The sequence below is a fragment of the Oryx dammah genome, unplaced genomic scaffold (genome assembly GCF_014754425.2).
Source record: "Oryx dammah isolate SB20612 unplaced genomic scaffold, SCBI_Odam_1.1 HiC_scaffold_24, whole genome shotgun sequence".
Classification (NCBI taxonomy): Eukaryota; Metazoa; Chordata; class Mammalia; order Artiodactyla; family Bovidae; genus Oryx; species Oryx dammah.
In genome coordinates, this window is record NW_024070208.1 from 83,396,336 (window position 1) to 83,412,780 (window position 16,445).

Genomic DNA, 16,445 nt, shown 5'->3' on the forward strand with positions numbered 1-16,445 from the left:
ACCCCACAGGCCTCTACCTGCACCCCCGACCCCACGGGCCTCTACCCACACCCCCGACCCCCCGAGCGTTTACCTGCACCCCGACCCCACGGGCCTTTAGCCTCACCCCGACCCCACGGGCCTTTACCCGCACCCCTGAACCCCATGAGCCTTTACCCCTGAACCCCACGAGCCTTTACCCACACCCCTGATTCCACAAGCCTTTACCAGACACCCCTGAACTCCACACACCTTAAGCCCCAACTGCACGGCAGTTGTGGTTTGATCATTCCAAGCAGCACGTCTGTGGTTCCAGGTCAAAAGGGATTTTTCGGCGAGAGGGGCACTGAGGGTGATGTCGGCTTTCCAGGGATCACCGGCCTGGCCGGAGTCCAGGGACCCCCTGGATTCCAAGGGCAAAAAGGTAAGGTCCAGCTATCACAGCGCCCTCCTGGTACGCTGAGCCCACAGTCTCCAAGGGCCCAGAACAAGGCTGCCCAGTTCTGCCTGTCTGCTCGTCCCCTGCACTCACAGCCAGGAGCTGCCCCGCGTGTCTGTCCCCACATGCACACAGCCCGGCTGTGCAGGACCCGCGGCACTGACGGCCGTGTCTGTGTGTCCGTCTGTCTCTCTGTACGTGCAGACAGCTCCTATGATGGCCCCCTTTTGGCGTCTGAGTTGCAGAGTTTGTCAGAGGGCCCGAGTTACAAGAGTGAATTCCTTTTATATTTTTTCTTGCTACTGTTGTGCTCGCTGTTGCCCAGCATTTGTGACCACAGGGAGGCTGACCCTCGAAGGGTCTCTGGGCTCTGCCCAGGCTCCCGTGTGGACCCGAGAATGAGAATGTGCACACACGAGCTCTTCTGTTGGCCAGGCTGTGCTCACACCACCAAGGCCATGTGGAGGGGACGCTGGTCCTTACCCACCCAGCCCCTTAGCTGGAGGCCAGGAGGCCTCGGGGCGCCTGTGTCCCCCCTGAAGGATGTGTCTGTCCCCCAGGCTTTCCAGGACTCACAGGGCTCCAGGGGCCTCAGGGAGATCCGGGACGGGCTGGAGCACCCGGCATCAAAGGAGACTCTGGCTGGCCAGGGAACCCAGGCTTACCAGGTAAGACAAGCCCCCCTTCCCAGACACCATGCCTGCGGAGAGGTGTTTCCTCCCCAGAAGGCTGAGTACAAACCTGCTGGGAGACCTCAGGGTGACCCTCGGTCAGCACCCAGGCAGTGCGGGCGTGGAGTTAGCGGCATGGGTGCCCATGGAACCGGGACCCGTGCCGCCCTTGAAGGGCCTGGGGGCTCCATGGCCTGGCCTGGACGGCCCTGCTCAGGGGACACACCCTCGGCCGCTCGCATGTCCAGTTCAGGGGGCGCACCCTGACCCCGCATTCACTGCCCCCATCACAAGAGGAGCTGTGGCCTGGGTCCCACGTCCTGCTTTAGAGAGGCTGATCTCAGAAATCCGGGGGGATAGACGCGGTGCCAGGCCGCGGCTTCCTAGCACAGCTTTCACACACAGTGACCCGCGTGTCGGAAAGAAACACCCGCAGCACTGCCCAGCCCCCCTCTGGCTGTGAGGAGTCTGTGAAAAGATTTCAGGAAGACAGTTTTTGAGTTAATGTTTCTCTCAGGCGGCGTGGGAGGGACTGACTGACAGGTCCCAGTATTTGCTGAGCTGCTTCCTAGTGGTCCCCCCTTTGAACACACCGGGGGCTCCCCTGGGGGCTCAGATGGTAAAGAATCTGCCTGCAATGTGGGAGACCCAGGTTCCACCCCTGGGTGGGGAAGATCCCCTGGAGAAGAGCATGGCAGCCCGCTACAGTATTCTCGCCTACAGAATTCCATGGATGGAGGAGCCTGGTGGGCTACAAGTCCACAGGGTCGCAAAGAGTCGGACATGGCCGAGCGACCAACACTGAACACGCTGGGTGGACGACCGTCCCGCAGCAAATCGAAGCATCTGGCTGCATTGGGGGGGTCTTTCTCTGCTCTCCCGAGAACTAACCCTGAGGCTCCCCCACAGGTCTGCCCGGCCTCCGAGGCATCAGCGGATTGCACGGTTTGCCAGGCAGCAAAGGCTTCCCGGGATCCCCAGGTAGGGAACCCCGAGGCCGCGCCCAGCAGTGGGGGTCCCCTGGGGGCCCATCGGGGACTTGGGGTGGTGGGCGGCTCAGAGAGCTGGACGGCCTGTCCCTGAGGCTGCGGGAGCTCGGTGCCACCAGCTGCTGCACAGACCGGGTGGCTTACACAGCAGCGGGGGCTCCTCACAGCTCTGAGTCTGGAGGTCCGGGGTGGGGGCTGCTGGCGAGGGGGATCCGGGCGAGGACCGTGTTCTCGGCTCTTCTCTGTCCTGACGCAGCGGAGACGAGCTCTTGGGTATCTCTTCTTGTCGGGGGCCCACCCTAGGGGCCTCCTCTAACCCTGATCACCTCTCCAAGACCCTCCACCAGATCCCACCACGTGGGGCCTTAGGAGTCAATACGTGGGTTCGGGTTCAGACAAGACAGTCGCACTCACAGCGGTGGTTGGTGTACAGGGGGCAGGCGGGGGCTGCCTGAAGGAGACACAGCCCATCGTCTCTGAAAACCAGTGACTGTGAGGTTCGCACGGCTCCCGCTTCTGTGACCTCCAAGCTCCATCACATGCGGCTCTGTTCCTCGGGGAATGGAATCCCCTTTCTGCTTTAAGCCTCCTTTTTATGCTTGGATGTGCAAAACTCTCGGCCACTTCCCAGATTTTTCTTTATTTTAAATTTAGTTCCTTTCATCTTAAATCTTAGTGCTCGGTAATCACTTCATTTTTAAAATGTATTCCCTGGACTAGTAATATTTGTACAGTGTACGATTAATATATCTTTTTTAAAACTTCTATGGTTTTCTTTTCAGATCATGAAAGTTACTTATGTTGAGTGGAGAAAAGGTTTTAAAAGTACATGTAAACAAAAGAAAAACAAGTCTCGCATAGTTCTCCCGCTGCTTTTAGACTGCTGTCTATAGCTGTTTTATATAAGCAGATGTGTCTAGGGTAAATTTGGGTGTGTGTCATTGTATATAAAGTCACACACTCATCCTTCAATTAAGGTTTCAATTCCAGTTTAAACACCCAAGTTATGTTGCTCTTTCCTGCCACCCACTGCTTTGAGTTCCTGATGTGTGAGCAGAGCAGGTTTTAAACAGTGCTTCCCTTTTACGCGTTGGACGTAGCATCCAAAGCCCCAGCCAGGAGCCTGGGGACCCTGGGCAGGTCCCAGCTCAGGACCGTCTGCATCTTGGGATCCGAGCCTTTTCTGAGGGGCCTCAGAGTTCCCCCTATGAAGTGAAGGGCTCGGCTTCGATACCCAGGGTCCCTTCTGAGTCTTGGGCTCGGAGGCATCTAGGCTGCTGGGAGGCAGAGGTCTCCACACTGTCATGGGCTGCTCTTGTTTCCGAGTCTCCCCTTCCTCTCGTGAGAGCGGACTCTGCCTGGCCCAAGACACTGATGTCACCTGTTCACCCGGCTGCAGGTGCAGACGTCCACGGGGACCCCGGATTCCCAGGCCCTGCCGGGGACAAGGGTGACCCAGGGGAGGCCAACACCCTTCCAGGCCCCACGGGAGCCCCGGGACAGAAGGGCGAGCGTGGAGCTCCAGGTGAGGCCTGCACCCCAGCATCACCGTCTGCACCCCCAGAACCAACCGTGGTGCCCGTGAGTCTGAGATGAGCAGTCGGAGCAGGCCGGGTGCTGACTTCTCTGGGGAGAGCTCCCTGCTGCAAACCTCCCCCTGGCGTTCCACGGTTCATATACCCCATCCCAGTCTTACTCCATCGGGGTTAACTGTTGACTGCCCTGCCCTCGGAGGAAGGATAAGATCAGGCTGCATCCCTGTGGGGGCCCCCCAGGGCACCAGGTGCGGGGCCCCACCCGCCACACGTGCACAGGAGTGCTGGGGACATGACGGACTGAGCGAGGGCGTTGCAGCGCCTGAGCCCTGCGCATGTTCTGGCCTGGAGTGCAACAGGAACAGGCCAGGGAGAGGTGGTCTCCGCTGCTGAGAACGAGACTCCCACCCAGCCCGGCCGCTAGCCGCCAGGCTGGACCTAAACTGACGGGGCATGTAGACTCGACTACCCCCGGCGTCTCGGAGCGGAGGGCTCCCAGCCGTGCGGCGTCACCCAGTGGGCTTTGTTTTCTGACACCTGGGCCCTTCCCGCCCCCCGCCCCACCACGGCTCACCCCAGTGTCTCATCCGAGGCAGCCTGGAGCCAGGCGCTGCCTGTCAAGCCAGCGGGGGTGCTGGACCTAACAGGTCATCACACCTGGGCCTCCAAGACCTGGGTCTGAGAGCTGGTGCTCAGGCCAGAATTACCGCTGAAACTAGAACCATCAGCCCCTCAAGGGGGAAGGCAGGCCCTGAGGAGGCCAGCGACGCCGACCTCCGATGGGTGGGGGGTGGGTATCCCACAGACCCCATCATCTGATTCTCCCCTGGGCCTGTGACCTCCCCTCCACTTGCACTAAGCAGAAACCCCAGTATCCACCGGTACCCGAGCCCCGGCCTTGATCTGAACCCCAGAATCCTTGGTACCCGAGCCCCAGCCTTGATCTGAACCCCAGAATCCCCTGGTACCCGAGCCCCAGCTTTGATCGGAAGGCCGGGGGAGGAGGGGGCCCAGCCAGAGGGCCACACTGTGAGTCCAAGGGGCTGCTGGGGCTCAGGCGGCCCCGCTCGGGGCTGGGGTCCAGGCCCAGTTCAGCAGCATGGACACCTGGCCCGTAGCTCAGCCTCAGGATGGTCCCATCACACAGGATTTCCTCCGGGAGGCACGTTTCAGTCTTCCTGAAACTCTGGACCACGCTTCAGTGTGAAGTCTGGGGGCCGATCGAAACAGCCAGGTCGCCCTCAAAAAGCATGGACAGGCAGAAAACGCCCTAGATAGACATTAGGGGAGACCCCCTCCTGCTTATCCAGGAGCCCCGTGGGGCTGCCTGGGGCCACCAGTGAACCCCAGTGAGGAGGTGAGATGCCAGTTTAGCCGCTTGGGCCGGGAGGATGGACCCGCCCAGGACGCTGGACGTCGAGCCGGAGCCCGGGATCCTGGGGGGCGCCCCGGGGAGGACAGGAGTGGCCGCGCCACCCCCTTTGGGTCCTCCCAGCACGGGTGCTCGCTGGGCCCCCAGGGCTGCTCTCGGCCAATGCCCGCAGGGCGGGGCCGGGCATCTCCCTCAGGTGGCCCCAGCAGCTGGCCGCTGAGCAGGAGGTGTGCCGGAGAGGGCAGCCTTGCAGCAGAGGCAGGGCCACGGGCCCTACGGGCAGTGGGAGAGGGCTGGCGGGCGTGTGGGCAAGAGCCTACTGTGGGCATGGAGGGGGGTAACCCAGGATGGAGAGCTGGGCGCTGGCACTGATCAACTTCCGTTTCCCTCCCAGGGGAGCGAGGCCCAATCGGGAGTCCTGGCCTTCAGGGCTTTCCAGGCATCACCCCTCCCTCCAACATCTCTGGGTCACCTGGGGACATCGGCGCGCCCGGCATATTCGGCCTGGAAGGTGAGCAGGACTCACACCCTGTGGGCTGGAACCTCTGGGCAGAAGCCTGGTCACTGCAGACAGGGGACACCTCTGATTCCCCCTTGAGGACATGATTCTGAGGGAGACAGGCCAGGCAGGAAGGAGGCCCCGGGAGGGTTCCCTAGAGGAATCGATGGGCTTTCCCAGGTGAAGCAGTGGTAAGGAACCCACCTGTCAATACGGAGATAGACGCAGGTTGGATCCCTGGGTCGGGAAGATTCCTGGAGCAGGAAATGGCAACCCACTCCAATATTCCTGCCTGGAGAATCCCATGGATGGAAGAGCCTGGTGGGCTAGAGTCCATGGGGTTGCAAAGTCAGACACAACTGAGCACAGAGGAGTCACGTTATAGCGTCAGAACGTGGATGCCAGGGGCCAGGGCTGGGGAGTGGGGAGGAGCATGTTCAGTGAGGACAGAGCTTCAGCTGGAAGATGAGCCGCGTGCAGGGAAGGACGATGGTGACGGCTGCAGGCCTCTGAACGGGTTGCACTCCAAGGTGGTTTAAATGGTAGACTTACGTTAGCATATTTTAGCACAATGGAAAGCAAAGCTAGCCCCCAGGGTTACACACTTGCCAAAGCCCATCCCCCAGGGGCGACTTTGCCTTTCCGTGCTTACTCGCCTCTCTCCCGACTGTCGCCGGCAGGTTATCGAGGGCCCCCGGGGCCGCCTGGGCCTGCAGCTCTTCCCGGAAGCAAAGGTGATGAGGGGAGTCCTGGAACCCCCGGAAGCCCCGGGATCAAAGGATGGATCGGCGACCCCGGGCCCCAGGGCCGGCCTGGCGTGTTCGGGCTCCCAGGAGAAAAAGGTAACATGGGTGGTGTCCCGGGAGGAGGGATGGCTTCTCTCGAGGACGCTGGTCAGAGATGGCTGGAGACCTCCCTGCACCAGGCCCACGTGTCCTCAATGCCCTGCTTGTCCTGAAGGGCCCAAAGGGGAGCCAGGATTCATGGGCAACATAGGCCCCACCGGGAGCCCGGGCGACCGAGGCCCCAGGGGACCCAAAGGAGACCGAGGACTCCCAGGTGAGTGGGTCTCAGGGGGGAACACCTCGAGATCACCGGGGGTGGGGGGGGCAGGGATGCAGAGCGAGGTGGCTCCGGGAGTCTGGAGTGGGGTCCACACCAGAGTCAAGATCAGAGCGGTGGTTCTCACGCCTCACCTGGCCGTTCTCCTCCCTTCCAGGTGCCCCTGGTGCCGTGGGGGCTCCAGGCATCGCAGGAATCCCCCAGAGGATCGCGATCGAGCGGGGCCCAGTGGGTCCACAGGGCAGGAGAGGCCCCCCAGGGGCTCAGGGGGAGATGGGGCCGCAGGGCCCCCCCGGAGAACCAGGTGGGAGCCCGGCCAGGGGGGGCGCTGGGCGGGGGTTGGGGGGCTCTACCGGCTCTGTTTCCTCCTGTCCCTGCCCGCGGCACTCACCCGTGTCCCTCGGCCCTGCAGGTTTCCGCGGGGCGCAGGGCAAGGCCGGGCCCCAGGGACGAGGCGGTGTGTCGGCCATTCCCGGATTCCGTGGAGACCAGGGGCCCGTGGGGCTGCAGGGACCGGTGGGCTTTGAAGGTGAGTGATGGGCAGGGTGCGTGGAAGTGCCTCAGCTCTGCCATGAGGCTAACAGGTGGACCACAGAGCCCAGGGAGGGGTCGGATGAGCCCCGAGATGAGCAGCGCTGAGGGGCTGCCCTGGAGTCCGGCTCCCAGGTTATCAGGGCCCACCACGTGACCCCTGCCCCCGGCAGAGCGCGTGGCACGGGGTCCCCGGCACAGGCTGGCCTCCTTCCTTCCCCTGAGACATCAGGAGGTGGCTCAGAGAAGGAAGCGGGAGACGTGCTCTGAGAGACAGGATTCCTGAGCTCGCGAGAGCTGAGGACAATGAACTACAAGTAGCCGATCACGTTACAGGCACCGCTGTGAAGTCTTTTTATCGTCGACTTCTAAAAATTATCTGCATGTATGCGGGATGGGATAGGCCAGAAGTGATAGCCATTCATGCAAAAAGAAAAAGTCCTGGGAGTGGGTGTAGCTCACGTGCACTCGGGTTGAGGCGGTGACGTGAGTGTTGTGCACGGTAGAGAGAGGCTGCCTGGTCGGTCACACCCAGACCCCAGCAAGCGTCCACATCACGCCGCTCGAGCAGGAGAGCCTGTGACGCGCGGGGAGACACCAACTGAGACATGCATGGTGGGGGCTGGGGAGGAGCGTCGGGGCGAGGGGACGCCCCGTGAGAGAGACAGGGTCACCTGTTGGGGGCGGATCGGCTGTTCTGCAGTGTCAGGGGAAGAATTGGGCCCTGGGTGGACATGTGGGGAGTCGGGTTTCTAACCCCAGGAATGGCTGCTCCCCGAAGGTCGAGCAGGGAGCCCTGCAGCCTGGCATAGAGGAGGCGGGCAGGGATGGACCGCAGCGCCCCTGGGCCCCTACACACTGACAGACGCTGCAGTTCCCACTCGGAAGGAGGTGCCCGGGGGTCGGCTCGGGGCCTCTGAGTCCACAGCGCCCCCGTCCAGCCCCTTCATGATAGCCATTCCACGTTCCTGAACAGGGAGGGGGGACTAAGTGAGGGTAAGTCCTCGCCAGGAGGCTTTCAGTCCCCAAGGGCAGAGCCACTGACCCAGCCTCGGGGACGTGAATGTCGCGGTGCGCACCGCCAGCACGTGGGCTGCGGTCTGTGCGGCAGCTGCATGGCAGCCTCTCTGTCTCGTCCAGGGGAGCCGGGCCGCCCCGGAAGCCCCGGCCTGCCCGGCATGCCCGGCCGAAGCATCAGCATCGGGTACCTCCTGGTGAAGCACAGCCAGACCGACAAGGAGCCCATGTGCCCCGTGGGCATGAACAAGCTCTGGAGCGGGTACAGCCTGCTCTACTTCGAGGGCCAGGAGAAGGCCCACAACCAGGACCTGGGTAGGTACCGCCCGCCAGCCGGCCAGCCCCACCGCAGGTGGCAGGACCCAGCGGCCACAGTCACTTCCTGAGTCCTCGGAAGGCACCCGGATGCTCCAAACCCCGGGTCGGGACGCGGGCACTGCCCTGTGTCCAGGGCCCTCTGTAAGGGCAGGGCGGAAGCGCCAGTGGAAGCCCCCCAAGGGATCGGAGAGCCCGAGCTTGCCCCCCACCCCGCCTCATGCATGCTGAGCTCTTCTGGTGGCGGGGGCGTGGCCAGGCCCTGAGCGGGCCAGGCACCCAGGGCCACCTCCTCCCCGCACACTCAGCCGCCTCCCTCCGCAGGGCTGGCGGGCTCCTGCCTGGCGCGATTCAGCACCATGCCGTTCCTGTACTGCAACCCCGGCGACATCTGCTACTACGCCAGCCGTAACGACAAGTCCTACTGGCTGTCCACCACCGCCCCGCTGCCCATGATGCCCGTGGCCGAGGAGGACATCCGGCCCTACATCAGCCGCTGCTCCGTGTGCGAGGCCCCGGCCGTTGCCATCGCAGTCCACAGCCAAGATGTCTCCATCCCCCACTGCCCGGCCGGGTGGCGCAGCTTGTGGATCGGATACTCCTTCCTCATGGTACGTGCTGCGCACCTGCTGTGACTCCGAGCATGGACCCAGGTGGAAGTCGAGGTCCTCTCCCCCACCGGCTTGTGGCCGTTTTAAGACTGACTGGGGCAGTTGTTCAGGTTGGGCACTGCACAAAGGCAGCTGGCCCAGGGAATGCACGAGCCTGCACGTTGCTAATCCAGCCGTGTTTGGCCTGGGGCTGCCCCATCCAGGTGGGACACAGTGGGTTGCCACCAGGCCTTTTCACAACCCTAATGAGGACAGTTTGTCTATCATGACAGCATTCCTTACAATTTGCCTGTTTACTCCACTATCAGAGGGAGAAAGGAAAGTCCAGAGGGGAGGCTGGGTCTTGGGTTGCATCTATTTATTATGACTGTCATAACTCCCATTGTATTGACAGGATACCCAACATGTTAAATGTTTCATAAACTATGTCAATCAAATTATATATATATATATATATATATATAAAAATTATACAATGTTTGCTAATCTTGTCAAAACAATAGGGAAAAAACCCTGGAATATAGGAAAAGAAGGAAAAGGTAAACAAGAGTTGATTTTTTTTTTTTTTAACATTTTTAAGGGATTACTGCTGCAGTAATTTGAAGCAACAGGACCACTAGGTTCTGTGCAGGGACAGGCAACGTTCTACCTTAAGGGGCTCCTCCTGTCGGGGGACCTGGGGACAGACAGAGCACCCCCGTTTGCCCCTGGGTCACAGAGGAGGAAGGGCTGGACCCTCTGTGTTTTAACTCCCATCGTGAAAGGAGAAAGGAGCCTCTTTGTCATGGGAATGCTTGCACTGTATCCTGAAGGTCACACAGCTCTTATGAGCATTACATCATGAGCCATGTCAGAGCAGAAGAAGGGAGACGCACACGGGCGCTGGTGCCCAAGACCCAGCAGCAGTGCAGGAGACATGAGACGCCAGGCCAACCCTGGGCTGGGAAGATCCCATGGAGAAGGGAGTGGTAGCTCACTCCAGGGCTGTGGCCTGGAGAATCCCATGGACAGAAGAGCCTGGCAGGCTGCAGTCCACGGGCTCGCATAGGATCAGGCTTCTCCTGTCCTTCATCATCTCCTGGAGCTTACTCAAACTCATGTTCATTGAGGCAGTGATGCCATCCAACCATCTCATCCTCTGTCGTCCCCTTCTCCTCTTGCCCTCAATCTTTCCCAGCATCAGGGTCTTTTCCAATGCGTAGGCTCTTCACATCAGGTGGCCAAAGGATTGGAGCTTCAGCATCAGTCCTTCCAATGAATATTCAGGGTTGATCTCCTTTGGGATGGAGTGGTTTGATCTCCTTGCAGTCCAAGAGGCGCTCAAGAGCCTTCTCCAGCGCCACAGTTGGAAAGCATCAATCACACACACATACACACGCATTATTTTCCACGATGGTTTATCACAGATTAGTGTACAAAGCTCCCTGTGCTCTACAGTAGGACCTTGTTTTATTTTTCCTTGGGAAAAAAAAAAAAAATCAAGCTAACGTGTTGGCATCTCTTCCGCCCGCTCCCCCCGCGCAGCACACGGCCGCCGGTGACGAAGGAGGCGGCCAGTCGCTGGTGTCGCCGGGCAGCTGCCTGGAGGACTTCCGCGCCACGCCGTTCATCGAGTGCAACGGGGCCCGCGGCACGTGCCACTACTACGCCAACAAATACAGCTTCTGGCTGACCACCATCCCGGAGCAGGACTTCCAGGGCGCGCCCTCTGCCGACACGCTCAAGGCCGGTCTCATCCGCACGCACATCAGCCGCTGCCAAGTGTGCCTGAAGAACCTGTGAGCGCGCGCCCGCCGGGCACGCCCGCCGGGCACGCCCTTCCCCAGGCCCCGCGCTGGCCGGACACGCCCGCCGGGCACGCCCTTCCCCAGGCCACGCGCCCGCCGGGCACGCCCTTCCCCAGGCCCCGCGCCCGCCGGCCGCGCCCTTCCCCAGGCCCCGCGCTGGCCGGACACGCCCGCCGGGCACGCCCTTCCCCAGGCCACGCGCCCGCCGGGCACGCCCGCCGGCCGCGCCCTTCCCCAGGCCCCGCGCTGGCCGGGGCCACTTTGGTGCTTATTCTTAACTTATTACCTCAAGACGCCAACCCCTAAATTGACTGCTTTTTTTTTTTCTTTAAAAAATAAACCAAAAAGAGAAAAAGGTTACCAAAGGAATTCAGCACCAGCACTTGGGCAAGATAGGCCCTAGTCCCCCGCAGGCGCTGCCTGCGCCCCCCGCTCAGGCCGTCCGGGACTGCTCCGCGCTCGGCGTCGCTGACGGCCTGCGACGCACCCGTGTACTCACCGCGCTCTCAGCCACCGCTGTTAACCCATTTTCTGAACTCACTTAAGCGGGGTGTGGACGGATGAGGCAGCTCAGCCCGCGGGCCCCGGGGGGTGGGCCGGGCCCCGCTCTCTGAGCCCCCAGGATGCCGCCCTGTGCCGGGACGTGAAGGCCCCTCGTCCCCCGGGAGGGCCGACTGCGCCTCCTCATGTCCGAAAAGCCGCCGTTGGCGCCCCGGCCGGCACGCTTCCCACCACGTCCTTCCGGACCTTCGCGCCATCCGCGGCGAGCCGGCAGGCCCCCTGCGGCCGGCAGAGCCGCCCCCGCCGCCCCGGGCTGGCCTGAAGATCCACCGCCCCGATTCTGTGCGCTGAACTGTACCCCTCTGACTACTGCCGCCTCTGTAACCAGCCCAGAATAAAAGTTACTTTTCAACATTTTTATACCCCACGTTGTTGCCTGCCTGATTTTCTCAAGTTCGGAGGGCACGACATTTGCGCTGAACCCCAAACCCTGCATCCCGGCCCAGCTCCACAATGCGCTGCTGTTTTTTTCCGGATTTCAGCAGACTGAACCGAAGCCTGTGGTATCGTCACTGGTTTCTCAGGGAACTGTATTTGTGCTTACAATGTGGTGATGTTTACAGAAAACACTCAACCTGTGCTCACAGGGGTTAGGAGGGAGGTACCTCTAAACAGACTTCCAAAGTCATTCAACCCGCCCTGGCATAACGTCCCAAATCAAATCCCGTAAATCAAATCTCCAAGACACATTTCTGGCTTCAATTTCTCCAGAACCTGGCTGACGCCTGGGCATCCAGCTCACAGGGTTTATTTTTACGCTTCAGAACTCAGTGGCACATTAGACCTCCTCTGAGAACAATTTGTACAGTCACAAAGTAAGCATTCCACGTGATGTTATTTAAACGCGATCAGCCCCGGGCTGGCCTGCCTTCCCCAGCGTCCCCTGAGCCAAGGACTGTGTGCTGGAGGGTTAAGCGAGGACAGGACTCCGGGCGGGGGGCCGGGGGGTCGCCCGGCGGAAGGAGGGTGCCTCACTAGAGGGTTCAGTCCTGCCGCCCAGCCCCCCACGCTGAGGAAGTCCACACGCAGACCACTGATGGGCAAGGCACATTTTCCGCCTCCATCTCTTGCCCCCAGGGGCCAGACTGGGTCACAGGTTCAGGAGTGCTGAGTGGGCACTGAGCACCCCAGGGGAGGTGGCAGAGACCGGGTGAAGAGGATGGAAGCTACTATAGGCTCTGCCTGGGCACAGCTGGTCTCCATAGCAACAGTTAAAGTGGGAAGCTGAGCCCTTAGAGGCCGGGGCCTGAAAGATTCCCGCATGAAGGCTGGGGGGGGGGCAGGCAGCTGCTCTTGCCAGACCCCAGTCCCCGAGATCGCAGGGTGTTCATGACGCTTGTCACAGTCCTGAAGATTCCTGCTCGATTTGGTCTAGCCTCTCCTTTTAATTGAATGAAAGATTCTTTAGATTCTATTCTGTTTCACAACTTTCAAAAGTTTCATAGCCATGGTCTCATGTGGCATAGCTTTGCCTCTGTGTGGTTCCCAGGGCATTAGGTGCCCAGCATTATAAACTCCACAAAGTCCTGGACTTCACACCTAAACACATAAGGCGGGAAGACCAAGATCAAGGTCTCAATACATAGCTGGACACCAAATGTAAACCAGAAAATATAACTCAAATACAGTCAGATAATCCATCTCTGTTTGTGTACATGACCCGAGGGTCCCGCACAAGTGTCAAGATCACGGGTGAAGATTCCTGGTCTCAAGTCAAACAGCCAAGCTTCTGAGCCTTGAAACTTCGAGCTGCCCTTCACAGACGCGTGTGCGCTGCATGCGATTTCTCTGGTCTACTTTCTCAGGGCTAGGAACAACCACCAGCCCAGAACCTAAGGGTCCTTGAGTGGCCAACACTGTCTCCACTTTGACGAGAGTGGGCGCCCTGAGGTCAGAGTCACCGCCTCCCGACGCCTCGTAAGGTGGCTGCCCCCACCCCCTCCACAGACGGCGCCTAGACTCACGTGAAACCGCACGAGACGCCTCTGGACACACCCTGGCTGGTTGGAGGGACAGCGAGAGCCAGGCTGAGCCCGGGAGGATTGCTGCGGCTCCCGCTGCCAGAGAAGAGCCAGTCGGGAGGACACTGGAGCAGGTCTGCACTTGGGGTTGGGGGGCCCTTGGGAGAGCTGACACAGAGACCCCGCGGGCCACGGTGGCGTCCTGAGCATTAAATCCACTCTTGTGCGAGGAGGGGCCTGCAGAGAGCTGGCGTGCACACCCTCGTGTGAGTTTGGTGTCACGGCCCGGCCTCAGGAGGAGGGGGGTGGAGACTCCCCGTCGTTGGGGGGTTTTAAAGACGTTCCCGTGGAGATGAGTTATCAAAATTAGGCTGTGTGTGTGACAAGCTAGAACTGCTCTGCAAATAAATTCCTGACACGCACTGAAAGGGTGACGAGCTGTAGGAGGACGGTGAGACGGCAGGGCGAGCCCGAGCGAACTGTCCGCAGGCTGTAAGTTCAGGGACACGGAGCCTCCAGAGTCCCAGAGCCACACAGACAGGTGCCCGCAGCCACTGGGGGGCGACGTAAGCACAGAGAGCCCTGTTCCACCTGCACCCAGGGACACCCCTGCCCAGGCCACACTGGACCCGGCCCCACCTCCAGGCAGCCACTCCCAGAAGGGGCCTCGGCGGCTCTTACAAAGAGGGACAGCAGATTGTGGGCGCTAAGCAGGGGGGAGGGGAGGATGCGGACATGGGTGACTTTGGAGACGAGGGCCTGCCCCGGCCCCCCTCACTGTGGTCCTGCCAATGCAGCCGCGACCTTAGCCTCCACTCCAGCCTCACGGTTAGGGAAGTGGGGCGCAGGGACCACCCTCCAGGCACCACCAGGCAGGAACGGCCGTTGCGGGTGCCCCGTGACTTCCGGGCCGTGTGGTCTCCAGAGCAGACAGCGAGGCTCTTGGGTCCCACCTGTGTCTGACCTCAGCTCCCACTGCTGCCGGGTGTTTACTGAAGGCACACGTACTGGTGTGCTTGTGTGTGCACACACATCACACAGGCATATACACGCGTGCACATACACTCGCCACATGCACACACATCCCTCGGAAGAGAAAGCCCCTTTTCTGGTTCCCATACTTCCCAAACATCACTCACAGCCACAAAACTTTAAATGCCACAGTCGAAGCCCAAAGGCAAAGCTTCGTAAAGCAAATGCGTTCTCGGGTGAATCCAACTTTTTTCTATAGTAGTGAAAAAAGGAAAGCAAGGCTCTTCAGCCAGTCCTCCCAGTCGATGATGGTCCTCCCAGTCATTTGACGGTCGCCTTCAGGGACGGCCACTCATCCTCCCTGCCGAGGACGCCGAGCTCAGGGCCCTCCCGGGGCGGCCCCACCCACCACCCTCCATGAGCTGTGACTCTTGCTCCATTTTACAGCTAAGGAGGTTCCACCTCGGGGTGCACCACCGTGGATGAGGGGACAGGTACTCCACCCCGAGCCCGCTTCCCCCCGATACCGAGCCAATGTCCCCAGATCGCCGCTGTTGATGGAGCCCCAATACGGGGCCTGGGTCACTCAGGGTGACTGCAGAGGGGAGATATATCCCAGGAGCCCCAACACCGTCCCCGCCTGCACGTTGACCCCGGGGGCCTGGCCGAGTGCAGACTGACTCACGGAGGCCCTGCCTCCTTCCACAGCCAAGTTCAGGAGCCAAGGGCCTCCAGATGGAGGCAGAATGGGAGCCTGTGGGTCATTCAATGCGTAAAACAGCCTTAAAATCGCAGCCACTTCCCAGAGGCCACTGGGCAGGGTCCAGCTTTTCCAAGACAGAGACCCACACACTCGCCTGGAGCTGACCTCCCTTACTGCACACATCAGAAGACTCCCCTCTGCCTTCTACCTGCAGGCTCCTGGTGAGGAATTCCTGCACTCAGACTATGAGGACTCTGCTCAGGGCTCCCCACACCTCCCTCCCCCCAGAGGACCTCGCCCCCAGTGAGGAGCCCCCAATACACAGGGAGGAATGAGCCGGTAACGCCCAGGAGGAGGAGGGCAGGGTCCCTAGAGACACACCGCAGGGCGGCCCGAGATGACAGCGGCCCGGGGCCCGCCCAGCTCTCCTCCTCAAGATGCTGGCCGCTCTGGGCCCGAGAGACGAGCACCCAGGGGACTCCCTCTGGGCCCCCGTGACTCTGCCAATGGACAGAACCAGATTGGGGTAAAATGAGGGGCACTCCTCGTCTTGGGCAGTGGGTGACCGCCCTTTAGAAACCTACACAGCCACGCCAACCTCCAGAAGGAAGGAGGCTCCGGGATGCCAGGCCCTGGACTTGAGCTCGGTGGGGGCCTCCCTCTCCAGCCACAGGGGGCTCTGGCCCCAGAAGCACCCGTCCTTACACTGGGCCTGGGTCCTCACACCTCCACACCAGCTGCCTTCCATATTGAACTCCCAGATGAGGGCCAGCGAGTTCAAGGTCAGTCCATGGGAGGGAAGAAGGTCCTGCAAATGGACGAGGTAGACCTTTCTCTAGGATCCAGCAAGAGAGGACGGGGCCCCAGAGCCCCCAGAGCAGACACACTGTGTGTGGCGTCTACACTGCAGACCCGTGTGTGGTGTCTACACCGCAGACCCAGCAGCCCTGCCCAGCGCTGCCAGGGCAGGCTAAAGGATCCATCTTGGAGAGGTAGGAAAGATGGGACCAAGCCCCAGGGGAGGGGGTTTGATCTAATGGGAGTGGGTGGGGGGACGCAGAGGAGGGCCCCCCCCACCAGTTACAGGAAGGAAAGAACCACCGCAGCTGGAGCGGATCCTGTACCGCAGCCCTGGAGAGGCCACCCCGGCTCCCACACAGCGTCCTGCTCTCCGGGGCCTGCCTCCCTCGGTGACTCGTGGGTGTCGTGGACATCAGCACTGGTGCTCTGCACGTGCGAGACCAGCGGAGCTCACGGGAAGCATGGGTCAGTCCAGCCCCTTCCCTCTGGAGGACAGGACCATCTCCAATCACTGCCCACGGCATCACGGGTGCTGAGCCCCGCTCGCCTCAGCCAGAGGGAGACCTCGCTGAAGGCAGAGCTGCTGGACGTCTACAGGAGGGGGCTCCCAGAACAGCAGGCAGCGCCAATTCCACCAGGA

General features: G+C 61.0%; 1 protein-coding gene across 1 annotated transcript in view; it reads left to right on the plus strand.

Moving 5' to 3' along the window:
- Positions 1 to 10,874, plus strand: part of COL4A2 (collagen type IV alpha 2 chain) — a 157,183-nt gene extending 146,309 nt beyond the window's left edge. The window contains exons 37-48 of the mRNA XM_040267450.1: positions 296 to 403; positions 979 to 1,086; positions 1,999 to 2,070; positions 3,478 to 3,603; positions 5,380 to 5,496; positions 6,165 to 6,326; positions 6,445 to 6,543; positions 6,704 to 6,850; positions 6,959 to 7,075; positions 8,218 to 8,409; positions 8,734 to 9,020; positions 10,545 to 10,874. Of these exons, the coding sequence (XP_040123384.1) occupies positions 296 to 403; positions 979 to 1,086; positions 1,999 to 2,070; positions 3,478 to 3,603; positions 5,380 to 5,496; positions 6,165 to 6,326; positions 6,445 to 6,543; positions 6,704 to 6,850; positions 6,959 to 7,075; positions 8,218 to 8,409; positions 8,734 to 9,020; positions 10,545 to 10,802 (1,793 nt within the window). The 3' untranslated portion in view covers positions 10,803 to 10,874. The remainder of the gene's footprint in view (positions 1 to 295; positions 404 to 978; positions 1,087 to 1,998; positions 2,071 to 3,477; positions 3,604 to 5,379; positions 5,497 to 6,164; positions 6,327 to 6,444; positions 6,544 to 6,703; positions 6,851 to 6,958; positions 7,076 to 8,217; positions 8,410 to 8,733; positions 9,021 to 10,544) is intronic.
- Positions 10,875 to 16,445: the final 5,571 nt, after the last annotated feature.